Raw genomic sequence first — 19,489 nt, 5'->3', positions numbered from 1 at the left:
GCCAGTTCACCAGGAGAATGTGAACGAATGGAGGCAGTCCTGGAGGGTGGTGACCCTGACCGGGTACACGGCTCTGGCGTGGCAGACCGGCGACTCCGAGAACGTCCTCTGGAGGAGCGACGTTTGTGATCAGATGACGGGGGGGCGGGACCCGGGGAGCAGGACCCACGGGGAGAGCGCCCACGCCTATCTGAAGACTCAATGGAAGATTCGGACGAGGCACCCCTAGTACGCTTGTGAGAGCGTGAAGTATGTGGGGTAGAGGAGCGGGCCCCCAGAGAGGGCCAGCGAAGGGCAGACCCCTTCAAGGCAGACGCCACTTCCCGGGAGGACTCAGCCATCGAACGGGAGACTTCAGTCAAGTCAGCCATATACTGGGTCAGAGAAGAAACCCAGGCTGGAGGGGCGGCTGAATCCACCAGAACCGAAAGGGCATCCGGGGGTACCAGGGGGTCTGGGGGAGCAGTGGAGCAGGCAAAGCAAGTGGGCTCAGTAGAGCCAGGCATCTTAGCATTACATCGCTTACAGACAAAATAAGACACAGACATTCCAGTTTTCTGTTTAGAGGAGGAACAGCTCTGGGCACGGACATAAAGAGAAAACGACAGGAACTTTCTCACCCTAGTCTGTGTCCCCTGGCAGCTGCAGAGAGGAGAACTCTGCTCCGTGCAGCTAGAGTGTAAAACAGGCCAGCCAATAGCCAGAGAGGGGCATGCCTGAGGCAGAGGCACTAACTGATTGGCCCCTTCCACTGAAATTCGCACTCAGGAGCTGATTGGAGGCCACTTCGCACCTCTAGGGATCTCCAACAGCCCAGGGGGCGGAGCTATGAGAAGAGCGGAGAAGAAGCTGTAATGGCGCCCGCTCCTTGTCCCGAGCGCACATGTCCGCCGCATATGCGCTCGGGGGGAAGTGAGCGGGCGGCCCAAACGCCGGCAGCGGCTGCCGGAGAAAACGAAAGTAAGCCGGCGCTCAGAGCGCCCGGCCAGAACGAGCGCCGCAGTTGTCAGCCGCATATAAGGTGCCGCGGTCATAGACGCACAACAAACACACACACAGTGAAGCAGTAAAAACACATTCACACAGTGTAAAAACAGAATGCATGCCCCCTAAGATGCCACTGCTCGCCCCAGAATAAAAGTCAAGCCCCAGTATAAGCCAGCCCCATAAACCTGAAAAGGTGGGCCTAAAACTGAGGGTCTCCAGAGGTTGCAAGTCCGCACCTAAGGGAGAAAATGGAAATGTACTTACCTCAGTCAGAAGAACTTACCTAATGGAGTCTTCCGTGAAGTCTTCAGTCAGCTTTTTGTCGCCTGCATCACGCCTAGCTGCTATGCGCGAGCGAGGCGAGCAGGGGAATAGGGGGACCCGGACCCATGAGGTACCAACCCAGGCGCTGACCGTTGGCGAGGGGGGGTGAACAGCGCATATACGCAATATCTGTGCCCCCTAACTCGCAATGGGGAAACAGGGAACCGGAGTCCCTGAGCCCCCACCTGAAAACATGAAAGAAAAGGAATAAAAAAACTAACAAGTCCCTATACTAGGAAAACAATAAATCAGAAGACCATCCAGACCATCTCCACCTCCTGCAAGACACCAAGCTAAAACTGATTAGCTCAGGGCCTGGAAGCGGGTATATCCTGCTGGGAGGAGCCGACCTTTTTTTATTACCATAGTGTCACACCTCTTGAGACAGCAGCATACACCCACGGTCTGGGCCCCCCAATGGAGCCGATAGAGAAATATATATATATATATTTTTTTCACACTTTTTCAGCCCTGCCTTTTAACAGCAATAAAGGTAATGAGTCACTTCAGTATGTCATAACATTGCAACAAACACGCTGTTTCCAGTGGTCTGTCTCTAATTTCAATACATACCTTAGTTTAAATAAACCCTAATGCTAAATTATGCAGTGTGCACCCAGCTCTGCCACGGATATTCATGAGAGGCTAGTAGCCTCACCCCCGAGTTCATGGCCTTGCCTACCTGCTGATGATTGACTGGGAGAAATCTGTCAGTCATTAAAGGGTTTATCCAGGAAAAAACTTTTTTATATATATCAACTGGCTGCAGAAAGTTAAACAGATTTGTAAATTGCTTCTATTTAAAAATCTTAATCCTTTCAGTACTTATGAGCTTCTGAAGTTGAGTTGTTCTTTTCTATCTAAGTGCTCTCTGATGACACGTGTCTCGGAAACCGCCCAGTTTAGAAGCAAATCCCCATAGCAAACCTTTTCTACTCTGTGCAGTTCCCGAGACAAGCAGAGATGTCAGCTGAGAGTACTGTTGCCAGACAGAAAACAACAACTCAACTTCAGGAGCTGATAATTATGGAACGTATTATGATTATTTAATAGAAGTAATTTACAAATCTGTTTAACTTTCTGGAGCCAGTTGATATAAGAAATAATGTTTTTTCCTGGAATACCCCTTTAAAGAGAAGCGAACCAGTGGTCCAGGGGTGAGGATAGCATAACCAAAATGACAAGTTCCCTTTAAGTTTTTTTCATTGATGTGGCTGTTTGAGGCCTTGTTTTATGCTGAAGAAATCTACTTTTATCAGTACTTTTTGGGAGAACATATACAAATTTCTTAATATTTAGAAAAAATATAATTATTTGTATAGTTTTCTTTGCAGCATAAATATAGAAAAAATTCCCTTTTTGGCCCTTTTTTTTTTAATTACTTTTCAAACTGAATAGCCTGTTAAATAATTCTATAGATTTTTACAGTCGTGCAATACCTAAGAAGTGTATTACATTACATTAATTGCTGTTAAAAAGTTACATTAAGAAGTTACATTACGTATGTGCATGAAATGAATTTTATACTAAATCATACAATCATAATTTTTGCAGAGATTTTATTTATTTTTAATACCATTGTCCCATGATTAGCAGGGTTAGTGAACATACAGCTCGTGGTTGTTATCTAGGTCCATATCTAGATGACAATGTGGCCTTTTACTATAAAAAAAATATATAGTAATTGTTCACATTATACCCACTAAATCTAGTTATTTTATGTATAAATGGAGAACACAAAACATATATACTTATGACATTATGCAGTATATGGTTGTCGGAAGAGAGATATTTTCATTTTTTACAGTGTCTATCTAAATGGTGTAATCCGATTAGGTAAAGCAGTAAACTTTAGTATACAGAACGCTGATCACGTTATCAGGACAGCACCTGCATGGACGTGGTTATCTCTTGTAGAGCTGCATCAGCCTCGGCCTGTTTCGTTTTCAGCAATAAGCTCTGTTCTCCGGCTTTTCTTTTGAGTTCATCGACTAGAGACTTAGCTTCATTCAGTTTTGATACTCCAGCCTAAGAAAAATGATAACTTAACAAATTTAGGTTACAGTCCAAATCCACAAAATGACAAAAAAGGTCAAGTATATAATAGACTGAAAATTTTACAAGTTCACAATCTGCTGCCAGTCCCTTATTCACAATCACTTCTTTATTAGGATTTCTAAAAGGAGGTGATGGTTGGTAGAACTCTCACATCTAGACATACAGTGATCACCTCCCAAAAATGTAGCGAATAGTTTCTTCTCAAAAAATTATTTTTGCAAAAGAGAACTAAAAATGTGTAATAGCAAACAGACACAGCCAACACATAAGGAAAATAGGACAGTCCTATAGACTTACATTAGGAGTCCCTCTTGGTCATGTGACACAGAACTGGAAGAGAATATGCTTCTCCAGACAGAGTGTGAGAAGCACACAGCAGCACAGCTCTCTGCCTACTCATTCTACGGATTATCTTTTGCCAAGTTTTTACCTGTATAAGTTTTTTTTTTACATGTCAAAAGTCAGCTTAGCTACAATAGCATAGCAGCATTATTTACTGTACCTGTAAATGCATTTGTTTCTTGGTAAGCCCTGCTTTCTTACTGCTAAACAAAGACCCATACACTTGAAGAAACGTCATGTATCGTCTTGGAGTGGCACCGTAGGCTTTGCAGGATTCATGAATCGTTAAGAAAGATTTATAAAATCCAGATTCTCCTGTGAACACACAAATGTATATATGAATATCAGCAAACAATATCTCTACAAACCCTTCTGGATGAGATATAATCTGTGTAGACTAGAAATATCTCTGACCATCACCTCATTTTCAGTTGTTTCAGCCTTCCATACACTGCCTACACACTCCCATCTCACTCCTTCCCTCTCTGTTGCCTTGCATTGGCAGCATGTAAACTGATTTCTCCGTCTGTCTTGTAAACGCAGCAGCTAAAAGTTTAGCAGGGTGCAGCAGCATGTATGACATTATAGAGCAGTACTAAGAAGCCTAAGCTGTGAATCCAACACTGGGTAAGATTTAAGACTTAGTAGCATCTCGGTGTCATTCTCTCCTTTCATCCATGTTCCCTCCTCCTTTTTTTAGCAATTTTTGAGTTTAGGAGGAGGATGAGTAGCATGTTAAGTGAAGAAATAGGATTTTTTCTCTAATAAGATATCACAAAGTTTTACATTTTAAGACACTAAAAAAATGTACCTGGTGAAGACTTCTTGTACTCTGAGTGTTGACTCTTCTCTTGACTTGTAGTGTCGGAAAATAACATCTTTGGAATCTAAACAAATGCCCATACATTAGAGGACAACCGGTTTCTTTTGTACTCACCGTAAAATCTCTTTCTCGTAGCCTTCATTGGGGGACACCTATACTGATGGGTATATGCTCTTGCCACTAGGAGGCACTGACACTAAGGACAAAAAGTCGGCTCCTCCCTGGTAGGATATAACCCCCCCCCCAACCCCCACTGGAAGTGAGGCAATCGGTTATGTCTCCTTTTCTCAGTCGCTCTTCACTGGGGGACACCTATACTGATGAGATGTACCATAGCAGTCCACAAGGGTTAGAATAACAATGACCAGAGAAAGGGAATCAGCCCAGAGACCGAACAAACGGGACTGTAAGGTCTGCGGACGAGACCCCGGGCCAGAGACAACCAAGGCACAGAAACGGAACTTCTGGAAGATCCCCAGTCCAAGAAGATGGACTAGGATGCCAAAGGAAGGGACCCTCCTTTGTAGAGACTCTAAACCTACTGTCCTTACAGAGAGACAAGAAAAGGTCGACTAAGAAGCCAGATGGCCTGGAACCATCCTAGGAGGTAGGAACCAGACATTGGGCAACATGGGAAACAAAAAATGGAAACGGGCAAAACAAGAGAACAGGCTGTCAAAAATACCAGGGAGAGCAGGGTACGCCCGAGCAGAAGGCAAGCGAAGAAGATGGGGAACCAGAAAACCATTGGAAAAAAGAAGAGAGATGGAAACCAGCTCTAGGGAGGCCTGGTGCAGAAGAGCAATGACTTGAACAGCTGCAGACCCAAAACCCCTGTCCCAGTGGCCCATCGCGAGCACCCGGGAAGCAAAATCAGCTCGACTGGTGTAGTCGGGAAAACCGGAACGTCCCCACCATCTCGGGATACACGGACTCTGAAAAAGAAGACGGAAAGCAACAACGGCCAAAAAAGGATAAACGGCCAAGAAAGGATAAACGGCCAAGAAAGGAGCGGAAAACCCTGAAAAGGAGAATCCTGGAACACTGAGCGGCTGACAAGGGAAATGGAGGAACCTGAGACTCCTGGGAGACTTACACCTTGAAAGTAAACCCAATGTTCCCAAAACGTTCCAGGAGGTGTGGTACAGAAAGACCGCCTCACAAATGGGCTTGCGGAAAAGTCTGGGCAGGATCCCTACACACAGACCCCAATCACCACTAAGGCCCAAACAATCAGGAGGGCCGACCTAGAGAAGAATGCACGCCACAGCAAACAAGGATAGAATTCAAGACAAGCAGACCAAACAGTCTTGGACCCCAGTGGTCCAAGTGGACCGAAGCACTCCCAAGCCGCGTCCCGTCAGGATGGGAACAGAGGGGAAAACAAAAAGGAACTCCCAGGTCCTGAGCACATGAAGGTTACTCCAGAAGACGGGAGTTTCAGTGTAGCACAACTGACACTATCAAGAGAAGGATGAACACACCCATCAAGGGAGACTGTGCAGAGGGAGGAGGAGAGCAATGGCAGGACCCGACAACAGGTGACGGCAAGGCCCCCAGTGGAGGCGAAAACAAGGTGTGGCCAAGATTAAACTCAGGCACTGACCATGCCCAGCTCCCTGATCCCCGTACCACCAGGAGAAGGAGATTGTCAAAGTGCACCAGGCACTGCAGGAGCAGGGAAATGCCGCTCTACAGCAACAGACAAAGTACTGGGTGGACAAAACCCCCAGGAACCCTGCGACAACATATCGAAGTATGGGGAGCCAATTAGCCAATTAGTGTCCCCAGGGGAATCGGAACAATGGACACAGGTGCTGGGCATATTTAAAAATAAATAAAAAAAAAAGAAGGAAGATGAGACTATGAATGCAAGAAAAAAAGCACAAAACACGAACAACAGCGTAGAGAGGAACGCCCCATCAGGGCGAAACCCTGGACCAGGTGGGAGTCAATGGAGCCATCCTGGTCGACGTCTAAGACAAAAGAGCAGATTCCTGAGCCACCCTGCACAGAAATCCAGAACAGAGGTGCTCAACTGCCGCAGACCTGTGGAACAGAGATCACAAGAAAGCTAGGGGCATACCCCACTGAACCGAAAGGAAGGTGGATCTACACATGCAGAGTGGAATTAGCATACGTAGGGACACGGACATAATTACCCCACAACAGTAGTAGGGTAGGATGACTGTAGACGCTAAAGAAACCGCAGACAACCAAAAGTCTGGCAGTATGGAAGACCGGCGTGGCACCCAACGGTGTGGTACAACCATGCCCCTAGTAGACCAACATTAGGACCTAGAAAGGGGAACAGAGAGTGCTGCTGTTGACAGAAAAATCCAGGGAACCTGCAGGAAACGTCCACACTCCATTTCCTAATGGTGCCACACACCAGGACTGCTGTCGCAGACGCAAGAGATGAAGGATGTATGTGGGGCAGCGCGCGGCCGGAGGAAGTGGGCAGAGCTACGCCCAAATGTGCAGGCCGGAGCCATGGCCTAAAATAATGTGCCCCCGACGCTCCGGCTGCCCCGGAAAAGAACTAAGGAGACCACCCATACAGCCACAGACCTCCGACAGGGACTGCAGCTGGAGCCAGAGGAATCGCCGGGCAGACGCGCCGCCCGATGGAGGCTTGTGCGGTCGCGGAAGGAGGAGGAGAGTCTAGTGAGCCACCTGAGAGAGGACCAGCGAAGCAACTAAGCCGTGGTAATGGCTGAAAAGTTAGCAGCTGCAGCACAAACTGAGGACTCCGGGATCCCCAGCCCCAGTGAAAAATATTAACCCTGTATGTGCTCCCAGGAGAGGAAGGCATAGCCCCCTAGAATAAAGAGCAGCTCCCAAGTAGAAATGGAGAAGGGAGAGGGGGGGGAGGTACTTACCTAACCTGCCAATACTCACCTACCGATTACTTCACCTGCATCATGCCAGGCTGCATCTGCAAGACGAGCAGGGAGCATAGGGGGACCCCGCACCCAAGGTACTACCCCTGGCACTGGCCATTGGTAAGAAGGGGTTGACTGCCCATACTCATGTTCCGTGCCCCTTCATTGCATATGGGGGAACAGGTAGTGCCATGCTCCTGAACCCCTTCTGAAAATGAGAAACAAAAGGGAGGAAAAAAACCTAACTAAACAGCCCTTACTAATAAAAAATAAAAAGACCAGGTCTGGAGAACTCAAGAGCTTTTTTTGCCTCCTACTGATAAGCAAAAAAATTATGGGCGCCACCTATAGTTGAAATAATAAACTGGGTGCAATCAGCTGCCACATATAGCATGAAAAAACAGGAAAAGAAAGAAGCTAGCAACTATAAAGTGATGCACTCCAAGAGCAAAAATTTATTTAAACAATGTATCTTTATTTAACATACAAAAAAGAGAGCATACAAACAATTTTTATTTATTGCCATGTAAAAGCAATAGAACTGGCGACTACACTGGAGTGTAGTCCTTCAACGCCCACCTCGTACTGGGAGAAAAATTGACCCAACAAGAAAATGCAGGTAGTCCTAAGCATGAAACAATTACATTGAACCATATATCATAAGGACCCCACAGGATGCACCCTTCCAATCTAATCTATGTATAATCACCCAATACTGAACAATGGAACCGGAAAGGATTCCAAAGTATGCACTATGTAATATATCACATAATCCACTAACAATGGTCACGGGTAGATATAGCAGCAATTATCACAAATACATATAAAGTGCCATCAACCTAGAAACAAACATGAATGTGAGTGGATATAAAGTGTCATGCGTAGCAGGTCTATAAGGTGCATTTGGAAGGATATCACCGGTAGGGAACTGTGTCTAAGTAAATGCCAGGACTTCCTGCATCTCAGTATGGGGGAAAGCTGCCTCCCTCTGACACTAAGCTAAATTGATTGCCTCACTTCCAGTGGGCGGGTATATCCTGCCAGGGAGGAGCCAACTTTTTTTTCCTTAGTGTCAGCGCCTCCTAGTGGCAAGAACTTATATCCATCAGAATAGGTGTGCCCCAATGAAGAGTGACCAAGAAGTAAAGATTTTCAACACTCTAAAATGTATAATATTCATGTATCCTGACAGAACACATTTTTACTCTCATTCACATGCCCTTTACACTTGCAATGCCTCTAAGATAATTAATGATGTAGTGATAACATTATAACATATTGCCAGCATACGCCATCACTTTATGATTGCAAAGTGTCCAACCTCTGGAATCCTGAGAATAAAGGGGCTACATCATTATTTCAGTGATGCAGACCCATCAATGTTCATTTTGGCCGGCTGCAGGTTCTCTGCACAGCCAGGTAGCAAGAAGTGTCGCTCTGCAGGGGAACTGCTGTCAGTCCCTTTCCGCAAATAGGACTGTCCTGCAGTTCCTCTGCAGAGTGGGTGGGCCCCATTGCTGCTCTGCAGGGAAAAAAGTGTGAAAGGGCTGCAGCATTGAATCACTGGTCCAGGAGGTGAAATCATTGGTAATGATGAAGTGATATTCCAGCCAGATATTTTATGAGACAGTGAAACCCTTTTTAACCACTACATGAAGGTTAAAGGAGATCTGCAGCTGCATTCAACTTGTGTTAAATTGTGGGGGGTCTCAGAGGTCGGATCTCCAGTGTGGGGCCCTGGCCCTGCTGCGGCTCTCCCCATGCAGGAGGCGTGTTGGCCGCAGTATGACGATGCGGCCAACGTGTCCCCTCCATGTATCTCAATGAAAGAGGCGGAGATGCAGTGTTCGTGCCATAGAGATGAATGGAGGGGCGTGTCTGTCAGATAGGGGATAAGTTATATGCCGCTGCAGTACTCCTTTAGTTTCTGCTCATCTTTGTTACTCAGCCAATGCAGCTCTTTCTGCTTTAGAAGCTACAGAATCAGTTGAAAACAACTAAAATAAAGCCATTGTGTCAAAAAAGTAAAGAAGTAACCCTGAATCATTCATTTTATGATGCATCTTTTTCTCAGTCTTAGAGCTACATTGAGGGGGCGTGTTGGCTGCCACACGGTGCGGTCAACATGCCCAATTCATGAAGAGAGCCAGGGCCCCATACAGAAGATCGTGGGGGATAAGTTTTGCTATCCTGCAGTTTTCCTTTAATTAATTAACATCTTCTTTTTAATTTTACATTATTTAGTAAATTATTAGAAAACACTGTGGCACAGATTTATAAAAACTGTCTAAAAGAGACAATGCTTAGCTACCTTGGCACTCTCATACACAATGAATGGCACGTTATTCGAGTAGGCACACTGCTACTTTATTTTGACAGGAGTATTGGGTGTCCCAGATAATAGGGTGTCCTAGTGGTTGGACATCCGTGATCAGACACTCATCCCCTACCCTGTGGATAGTGAATCATTGTCGGTAGCTGCAAAGCTCCTTTAATATTCAGTAGTGTTACGTATCCATTAGACTACATACCTTCTTCATGCTCCTATCAGACCAGCCCTCCATCCATTGTACTGAGCACTTCTTGTATAAAGCTGGGTTGCTCTCACAGTTTATTGTGAAGTTTTGATCAGTACAGTCCATGATAAGGACAATGTGGAGGTTCTGCACGATCCCTAAAAATACGACAACTGCAATTAGCAATATACTGGCAGGAGAAGGTACTGCAGTACCCCTTTAAGAACTAAATAAATTAAATCTTAAACTTCTTTCTATTTATTATTGCAGTTCCTCGCCATTTTTAAGATACTTGTTTAGTGTTAGTAAATGAGAAGACTCCTATGTACATTCAGGGGCAGCAAACCCTGTAGGCAGCTAAACCTGTGCTCAAGTGGATACCATTGTATTTAGCATAGATAATGCTCTGTTAGTTAAACAGCCTATAGTCCAGATTAATACATTGTAGAAATCAATTTGGGTATCTGCTGCTGATGTACTTAGTTCACAGAGCATTGCCTAGACTGGATGAAACTGTACTTACGTATCAGCTGAAAGCAGGATTAAAAGGGTACTCCGCTCCTAGGCATCTTATCCGTGTTCTCCCTGCTGCACCCGGCGTTCATTTAGCGCGTTGGATGCAACGACGGAGGCTCGTGTTGTCACGGTCACTCCCTGATCCCGACGTCATGGCCACGCCCCCTCAATGCAAGTCTATGGGAGGGGGCGTGACGGCCGTCACGCCACCTTCCATAGACTTGCATTGAGGGTGCGTGGCCGTGACATCACAAGCCTCTGCCCAGCATTGCGAGTCATCCGGCATGGAGCGAAGTTGGCTCTGTGCACCAGATGTCTGGGGTTTCGCAGCCAAGATCGCGGGGGTTCCCAGCGGCGGGACCACCGCGATCAGACATCTTATCCCCTATGCCTTGGATAGGGGATAAGATGTCTAGGGGCAGAGTACCCCTTTATGTATGTATTGATCTTACAGCTCCTGAATATAAACCAAGATATTCTCATTTACTAACACAAAACTAAGATCCTGAAAATAGTGAGGAATTATATTTAAAGTATTTCTGAAAGTTATAGAATTTTTATCATCCAGAGATTACATATTTGTTTACCAAAACTACTAAATAAATAACACAAAAGGTATCAACATTATAAGCAGGCAAAATGTTCTATAAATGCATCACTATATAGAACAAGAGGCCCAGGGATGGAGGAACAGATTGAGGTTCTTACTAAATGTAAAATAAGTAAATAATGGTCCTGTAAATCCATCTTCAGATGCCTGGTCCTTTAGTGGTGATAACAGCGGCTCCAGTTCCTCCATAGTATATAAGCCAGGAACCTCGCCTGGAGACAAAGAAGAGTAATGGGCGGTTTAGAGAATTCACAAAAAAATAGTTAAGTTATAAAGCCTGTACCCTCTCATGAGCACTGCCCAGTGCCTGTACTATTGCTCACATATAGGGTATCCACAATATTAAATAGCCTGCAAGGAAATATCAATACACTTGCATTTAATGCATTTAAATTGGCACTGCAAGATAAAAAAAAAACTTTTCATATGCTGTTAATGACAACAATTAAAGAACATGCTTTTAAAATCTTTTTTTTTTTTTTTTTATATTTATATTTCCACTGAAAATCAACTGGTGCCAGAAAGTTAAAGAGATTTTTAAATGACTTCTATTTAAAAATATTTATCCTTTCAGTACTTATCAGCTGCTGTATGTTCCAGAGGAAGTTCTTTTCTTTTTGAATTTCCTTTCTGTCTGACCACAGTGCTCTCTGCTGACACCTCTGTCCATTTTAGGAACTGTCCAGAGTAGGGGCAAATCCCCATAGCAAACCTCTCCTGCTCTGGACAGTTCCTGACACGGACAGAGGTGTCAGCAGAGATAAGTAGTGGAAGGATTAAGATTTTTTTTTAAAAGAAGTAATTTACAAATCGGTTTAACTTTCTGGCACCAGTTGATTAAAAATAATAATTTTTCCAGTGGAGTACCCCTTTAATAAAGAAAACTGTCTCTGAAAATCCTACCACTAGCGGAGCGGTCCCTGTACCGGCAGTGTACAGCATCAAGCTTGTCCATGAGTCATAGACAAGAGATGACTGATGGACAATGCTGCATGAGTGCACAGGGACACGCCCACTTCCCTGAGATAATTTTAAAGACAGTGGCCCTGATTTACTATTGTAAATCCAACCTGTTGTGTCTGTGCCAGAATATGTGGTGCAACGTGACAAAGTAAACAGACAAACCCAAAAATTGCATGCCCTGATGGAAAAAAAAAAAGAAGAGTATGGTCGGTTGCAAAAGGGGCGTGGTTTCACATCCCAACCTATTTATTATTGAATTCACAGAAAATCCTGTGAAGAAAAAGCTGGAAATTTCCACCTAGAAATAGCTGGTCAGAAAAGACGTGTAAATCTGTGAATTCACATAGTAAATAGAGAGGAATCCTGCAAATCGGATATAACATTTCACACTAGTAAAAACCCAACACTCTCAGTTAATGAGGGCCAGTCCAAAGTCCCCAAATCTGGAGGTTGTAATCACTGCCAAAGTCCAGAGTAAAGGGTCTGAATACTTATGTCAGTGCAATATTTTGTTTTTCCTTTTCAAAAAAAATAGCAAGTATTTGTAACATTGTGTTTTTCACTTTGTCATTGTTCGATATTGAGTGCAGAATGATTGGGGGGGGGGGAAAGGAGATTTTTTTTTGTACTCATCGTAAAATCTCTTTCTCGTAGCCTTCATTGGGGGACACAGAGACCATGGGTATTATGCTGCTGCCACTAGGAGGCTAACTAGGCTAAAAAAGAAGTCTGCTCCTCCCAGCAGGATATACCCGCCCACAGGCACATAGCTAACCAGTTGTGTCACAAAGCAGTAAGGGAAGCCAAACAACTAAGGAGATACGTCCGAAGGACACCTGAAAGTAACAACAGGCAACAAACATCTTGACCAGGTAACCGTAAATGGGTGGGTGCTGTGTTGCCCAATGAAGGCTACAAGAAAGAGATTTTACGGTGAGTACAAAAAAAAAAAATCTCCTTTTCTCAGTCGCACAGGAGACCATGGGACATCCTAAAGCAGTCTGTGGGGTGGGAAAAAACAACCGCAAGAAAAAGGGATGCCAGTCAGGCGACTAAACCACAACCACTGGCAAGAGACCACGTATGAGACCCTGGACCATGAAGGAACAGGAACCCAGTAAGTAACTGCTGAGCAGCCCCAACAGACCACGTGGAGAGGGCTAGAACCCGAAAAGAAGGAACCTTCCTAAAGGTAAAGACTAGGGTCCGCCAGCCGACAAGAAACGGCCACCGTGGAAACCAGACGGGAGCACATCGTCAGGCATGAGAGGAAAAGGAGGAAACGAGCTCCAGGGAAAGACAAGAAGATGCTGGGCTGAATGAAGAAGGGTGAGAGACAAGGGAACCCCAGCTTCAAGATCCGCCATAGAGGGTCGATTACACACACGCAGGGTACCCCCTTCGGCTACCTTGCACAAGCAGTGTGGTATCGGAACTCTAGTTACAGAGTGGCAGACAAGGGCACTGACTGGCTTCCTAGAGGCCCTCAGGGGGACATGGACAGCAGGGCGGACCACACTGAACTGTAGAGGGTGTGGGATAACTAAGGAGGTCACCCCTTAGTTATCCCACACAGGTAGTGGAGCATCCAGCCGCATATGCGATGAGCCCAGGTGGAGGAAGAAGCAAGGCTTTTCCCATGTCTGGTTTTATGGCACTATTAAAACAGTCTGCATGCCCATGGATAGAGGAATATTGGATGGGCCATACAGCCAAATCATATCCCCCAGCCAATGAAACATCCAAATAGTGCAGAATGTGCATAGATGGGAAAAATACCCCATGAGACCCCCTTGTGCAAGACTGATTTAGTGGGGAGAGACAGGCAAACGGCTCTGAAAGGGGGTGGGGGGCTTTTGTTGCACATACTATGTGCGACAATGGGACAAGAAAATGGTTCTTGGTACACTGTACCAAAATAAACGGCCAGATCGGGAAGGTCACAGTGCGACGAAGCCAGCTTCGAAATCTGCCCCAATTTTCAAAAATCCATTTAATATATGATCTCCAGAAAGGGGACGTGTCAGATAATAAACTGATAAATACAGATACTACACTTGAACTTAGCCAAAGGTCAAGAAACGATGAAGTCCCAGAAGATGAAAGGTCTTACAGAATTAAACCACTGAGTAACACTGGACACGCATAGCAAAAAAACATGCAATTTTCCTTATCACCACAAGAGGGTGCACGAATGCAGCCCCAGCATAGAGATGTAATACATGAACGGATGATTTATTTATTGATTTATATTTTAGGCTCAGAATTTGTGCTAGGGTCCCATCCTAAATGAGGCCACCACCCCATGGTGGATGGGGGACACGTTTTGATCAAAAAGTGCACTGAGAGCCTCAATTTTTTGACCAATGTGTGCTGCTGCAATCCTCTTTTTTTGTATACTCTGTATCTGCCATGGCAGTGTGCACCCGTGTATTAGGCTGTTGTGCTGGCTATCTTTCTTTTTTCATATATATATATATATATATATATATATATATAAATTTTTTATTTTTTTTGTTAAACAGGGAGGGAATAGGGAAAAGCCCGCCAGCGGGGGAAAAAAAAATAAAATAAAAGACTGTGCACTGCAAACCACGCCATGACAGCCATGATAGGATTAAGGCCTAGGAATGGTCTGAAGCCGGAGGGGTGGGGGGGGGGGGCAAAGTTGGGCGCTGTTGCCTGTATTATAAAACAGCAGTTTCTGCCAAGATCATCGGCCGCAGGGCCGGAGCACCACAGCAGCGCCTGCCACCACACCGGCCCCCGCAGCGAGGATCCAGGAAGTGGCAGCCACGACCTAAACAGTGCCTCTCCCCAATAAAGGATGCGGGCAGGAAGAACGGCGGGCGGAGCCGCAGACTACCCATCACTGATATATATTGGCCCCCCCCCCCGATGCACCGGAGCTACAGAGCTGCATGGAACGCCCGCCAACACAGAGGGAAGGAAAGGGGAACCACCACAGCACATAGGAGGGCCGCAACCCTCCCCTGCCAGCGGAAAAAAGGAAAGTTACAGGTACCCTGAAAAGACACCCAAGGCCCCCTGATTGAATGAAGGTACCACCTAAAGAATGCCCCTACCCCAAACCGTAGAAGACGGTAAACAGACAAGGGGGCGGGGGGTGTTGGAGGTAGAAGGGGGTGTTTCTGTTCTGGAGGTAGAGGGGGGGGATACTTACCCCAGGAGACACCATACTTACCTGTCTGTGTCTTCAACCAGCTTAACACCACGCTGCATCATGCCAGGCTGCTATAGTGAGACGAGCAGGGGCAAGAGGGGGACCAGGACCCAGGGTACAACCACCTGCCGTTGGCGAGAAGGGGTTGATGGCCCATACTCTTATGCACCGTGCCCCTTGCTCCTGTCACCTAACCCTTTTTTTTGCCTAGTGTCAACCTCCTAGTGGACAGCAGCATAATACCCATGGTCTCCTGTGTTCCCCAATGAGAAAACTAGAATTTTATTTTATTTTAGCGCAAGGCCTCAACATAACAAAATGTGAACATTCTGAAAGGGTCTGAATTACGCATTGCATCTTTCTGGAAAACAACTTTAGGTCCATATGAACAAAAATAAAAACACAGATACATATTAAAGTAAGTAAATGACAATGCAACAGAGCCAGCCAATGAAACTCAAAATTCCCTAGAGAAACACATGACAGTACCTGAGGACAGCAGGCTGTTGATCATCTCTAGAAATGTTGGATGGACAAACTGATAGTCCTCGAGGAGCAGAACTACTTGCTGTCCTTCTATGCCAGCCATCTGCATGACCTGAAGACAAGAGGACTCTGGTTAGATCATAATGGCAGGAATGAGAAAAACTATTTCATGTGTAAAGCTGGGAATGCAAGAGAAAACAACTGCTCTGGCCAAGGGCTCAATGTGACTATCACTGCCAGCTATGGTCATATGTGCTACAAATCTGGTGGATTACACACAGTAAATCAGTGTTTCCCAACCAGGGTGCCTCCAGCTGTTGCAAAACTACAACTCCCAGCATGCCCGGACAGCCAAAGGCTGTCCGGGCATGCTGGGAGCTGTAGTTTTGCAACAGCTGGAGGCACCCTGGTTGGGAAACACTGCAGTAAATAGTACATAACCTGCATATGGCAAACCAGCTCCTAAGGTAGGGCAAAGATAAACTGCTACTGGAAAAGGACACTGGGGGGAATATTCAAAAACTTGTGTTATTAGTGCTCTTTATTTTGCTCCTCAAAGAGTGTTAACTGCGCCTCATTTTCAGAAGTGTGTTTGGGCTTTTAAAAGTTTGGGGCAAATAGCACAAAAAGCTAATTATCTAACAACAAGTATACTTGGTATTAGCTGCAACACTTTGAGCGCCAGAAAGTGGTGCTAAACCTTTGAAACTAGGGTGCTAATAGCACAAAAAGCCTAGCCACACCCCTTAAAAATATAAATAAATTGGCTAACAGGGTACTAAATCAGGTGCTAAATATCTGAATATGTGGTGCTAATGGTGTGCGCCACATTTTGAGCAAATGTGGCGCAGCTAAAGCTAAAATAATGGCGCTAAATTATTTGAATATCCCCACCCCACTATGTGCAGTCATATGTTACAATGTAAGATTCTGCAATAGGCAGTGTTTTCTATATTCTAAGTACTATGCTGTGACTGCTGCAAATGGCCAATAAAAAAGGTATGTGGTCGCCATTGGCCAAACATTGTTAATCTAGCCCCGGCGACACTGTGCAGCCATTGGCAGCCACATGCCGCCTGCTTTCCAATCATGCCACATCATGCCACGCTTCCATGTGATGTCACGCCACATCCCCTCCATTCATGTCTATGGGAGGGGGCGTGACTACCGTCACGCCCCTTCCCGTAGACATGAATGGAGGGGGCGTGGAGTGACGTCACGTCTCCAGTCCCGGAAACATAGAGGCTTTTGAGACTGGAGACGCAGCCCCTCATAGAATGCGGGCGCTGCAGGGAGATCACGGGGGGTCCCCCGCGATCAGACATTTTATCCCCTATGCTTTGGATAGGGGATAAGATGTATTTGGACGGAATACCACTTTAAAGACAGTAACACTGTAATAAAAATATAGCTGATTTCATCCAAAAACAGTACCGCACCAGTCCACAGATTGTGTGTGGTATAGTAGCTTAGCCCTATTCCCTTCTGTGGAGTTGAGCTGCAATACAACACATTATCTATGGACAGGTGTGCCTCTCTTTTTGGAAGAAATCTCTTTCTTAATCTAGTATAACCCCTTTTTGGCTGGGGTCTTCATAGTTTCCTTCTGAAAGCAAAAACTTTCTCTCAGTGTACTTATATAAAGGTTTGTTTGCCGTGTGACTGGGCTGAGATAGAAGTGTTCAAAGACAAAATCCCATCGGCCATGATATTACCTGCTTTAGGTCATTCTTGAACTGTTTAAGCTCATATCCTCTGGAGATCTTGGGGGTGAACAGCGCAGCTCCATGCATGTGCGTGACAAGAGAAGTGACAGTCCTGCGGCCAACACCGCTCCGTCCAGCCAGGAGAAGGGATCCCCCTGGAAAGCTCAGGACGCGGTCTACCCGAGACATGAAATCCAGAACTTCATGGAACAGGAGAATATCCAGCTCTCGGTTATCACGGCTGAACTGAATTATACCCTGAAAAAAATGCAGGAATTTACTAATGCGGACATGAGGGCTGAGAGACCTTTTCTAAAAATTGAATAGTTATTGTAGTAGGAGTGATGTTTAATTTAGGAATGGTTAAAGGACAACTGCAGCGGAATTACACTTATCCCCTATCGACAGGATAGGGGATAAGTGTTTGATCGCGGGGGGTCCGACCGCTGGGACCCACCTCGATCTCCCTAACGGGGCGCCGGCATTAGCGCCCATGGTGACGTAGCGTCGACCTAGAGGTCGACGGTGACGCCCCGTCTCCTCCCCGTCCCCATACAGTTCTATGGGGGATGCGGGGAGGCACGAATGCTGCCTCCCCGCCTCTCCCATAGAGATGTATGGAGGAGACGTGACGGCCGCAACGTCATGCTGCGGCTGGCACGCCCCCTGCACGGGAGAGCCGAGGCTCCGTACAGGAGATCGCCGGGGGGCCCCAGCATTCGGACCCCCCGCGATCAAACACTTATCCCCTATCTTGAGGATAGGGGATAAGTGTTTGTACCGCTGCAGATGTCCTTTAAAATGAGAATTACACAACAAGTAAATCAACCCAGCTGGTTGACAGAAAAAGATCTTGTGCGATGTGCTTCTCCTGTGTAGTACCACAAGTGCAATGGGGTTTATTTACTAACAGTGGAGTGTAGTTTTCTTTGTGGCTTTGATTCTTGACAAGGTATTCATTAATGTTTCCCTACATTTTCCACTTTTCCCTATGTCTTGATTTTTTTTTTTTACAACTGTTCTGATCTGACGGATTTTTTCCTCAAATCCATCACATTTTCTGTGGAAACCTTAGTCAATCTGTTGGAATTTTTCAAAACTGTCAGAGACACGCCCCTTTGTCGGGGCCACGCCCACTTTCTCCAGTGGCCACGCTCCTTTTAAGTTTTTTTTTTTACTTCCCCTTTTTATTTTTTGTAAAATGTTGCATTTTTTTTCACAAATTCTTCTTTTTTTTCCTCGGGTTCTGCACCCAAATTGTGTCGCACGGAAAGTGCGACACAATTTCGGCGCAAAACCCGAGGAAAAAAAAAGAAGAAAAATTTGGGGGAAAAAAATAAAACCAGAAAAAAAAAAAAAAAGTCGGGATCTCGTTAGAAAATAAACCCCAATGTGTTTCCAGTCTTCATCAAAGAAACGTGTTTTATATGTGTTCTAGTTAAACATTGCAAGTTTTGAATCCATACTTGAACTTGTGGTACTGTACAAGAGAAGAGTACGGCACAAGATCCTTTCATCTCAACCACCCGGTTTGATTCACATGTTTCTGACCGCTCCAGGCCTTGGAGTTCGGGTGGATCGTGGGCTCTACAGTGAGTCTCAAGGCAGACAAAAGGTGCTGTGTTCTCAGGCCAACACGACCCAGTAAGAGCAATTTTTTTGCGCTAATCATATTCATAGTGAGAGGCTACACTAGGGGCGTGCATCTTTTCATGCTATTTTTAAAACGAGAATAGGGGTAGGATTTTTGATGACCTATGTTGCTCTGGTGCAAAAGGTTTTTTTCAGCACTTGTTTAAACGTATGTGTTGCAGGATTCTGTGTAAATGAACAACAACTACTGTATAGATCCGTGTGACAATTTGCGACAAAAAACAAAACAAAAAAAACTTAACTTAAAAAAAATAAAATAAAAAAAAACGAAAAGGGGGCATGGCCACGGGGGAATGGCACATGGGTCTGACAAAAGGGGCGTGTCCAAGACAGTTTTGAAAAATCCCAACATATTTCCTAAGGTTTCCACATACAATGTGGTGGATTTGAGCTGGAAAAAACTCGACAGATCAGGAAAGTTGTAAAAAAATAAAAA

General features: G+C 45.4%; 1 protein-coding gene and 1 non-coding gene across 2 annotated transcripts in view; both read right to left on the bottom strand.

Moving 5' to 3' along the window:
* Positions 1 to 19,489, bottom strand: part of DYNC2H1 (dynein cytoplasmic 2 heavy chain 1) — a gene marked incomplete in the record, with an annotated part of 465,550 nt that overhangs the window by 313,476 nt on the left and 132,585 nt on the right. Inside the window, 7 exon segments of the mRNA XM_056561585.1 lie at positions 3,202 to 3,339; positions 3,872 to 4,026; positions 4,523 to 4,598; positions 9,951 to 10,093; positions 11,160 to 11,273; positions 15,698 to 15,806; positions 17,410 to 17,658. Of these exon segments, the coding sequence (XP_056417560.1) occupies positions 3,202 to 3,339; positions 3,872 to 4,026; positions 4,523 to 4,598; positions 9,951 to 10,093; positions 11,160 to 11,273; positions 15,698 to 15,806; positions 17,410 to 17,658 (984 nt within the window).
* LOC130360059 (U2 spliceosomal RNA) lies at positions 13,923 to 14,110 on the bottom strand. The gene has a single exon (XR_008890542.1). It is a non-coding gene; the product is annotated as a U2 spliceosomal RNA (small nuclear RNA).

Source organism: Hyla sarda, chromosome 2 (genome assembly GCF_029499605.1).
Source record: "Hyla sarda isolate aHylSar1 chromosome 2, aHylSar1.hap1, whole genome shotgun sequence".
Taxonomy (NCBI): domain Eukaryota; kingdom Metazoa; phylum Chordata; class Amphibia; order Anura; family Hylidae; genus Hyla; species Hyla sarda.
Note: the sequence above shows the minus strand (reverse complement) of the source record. Positions and strands in the feature narration are given on the sequence as shown.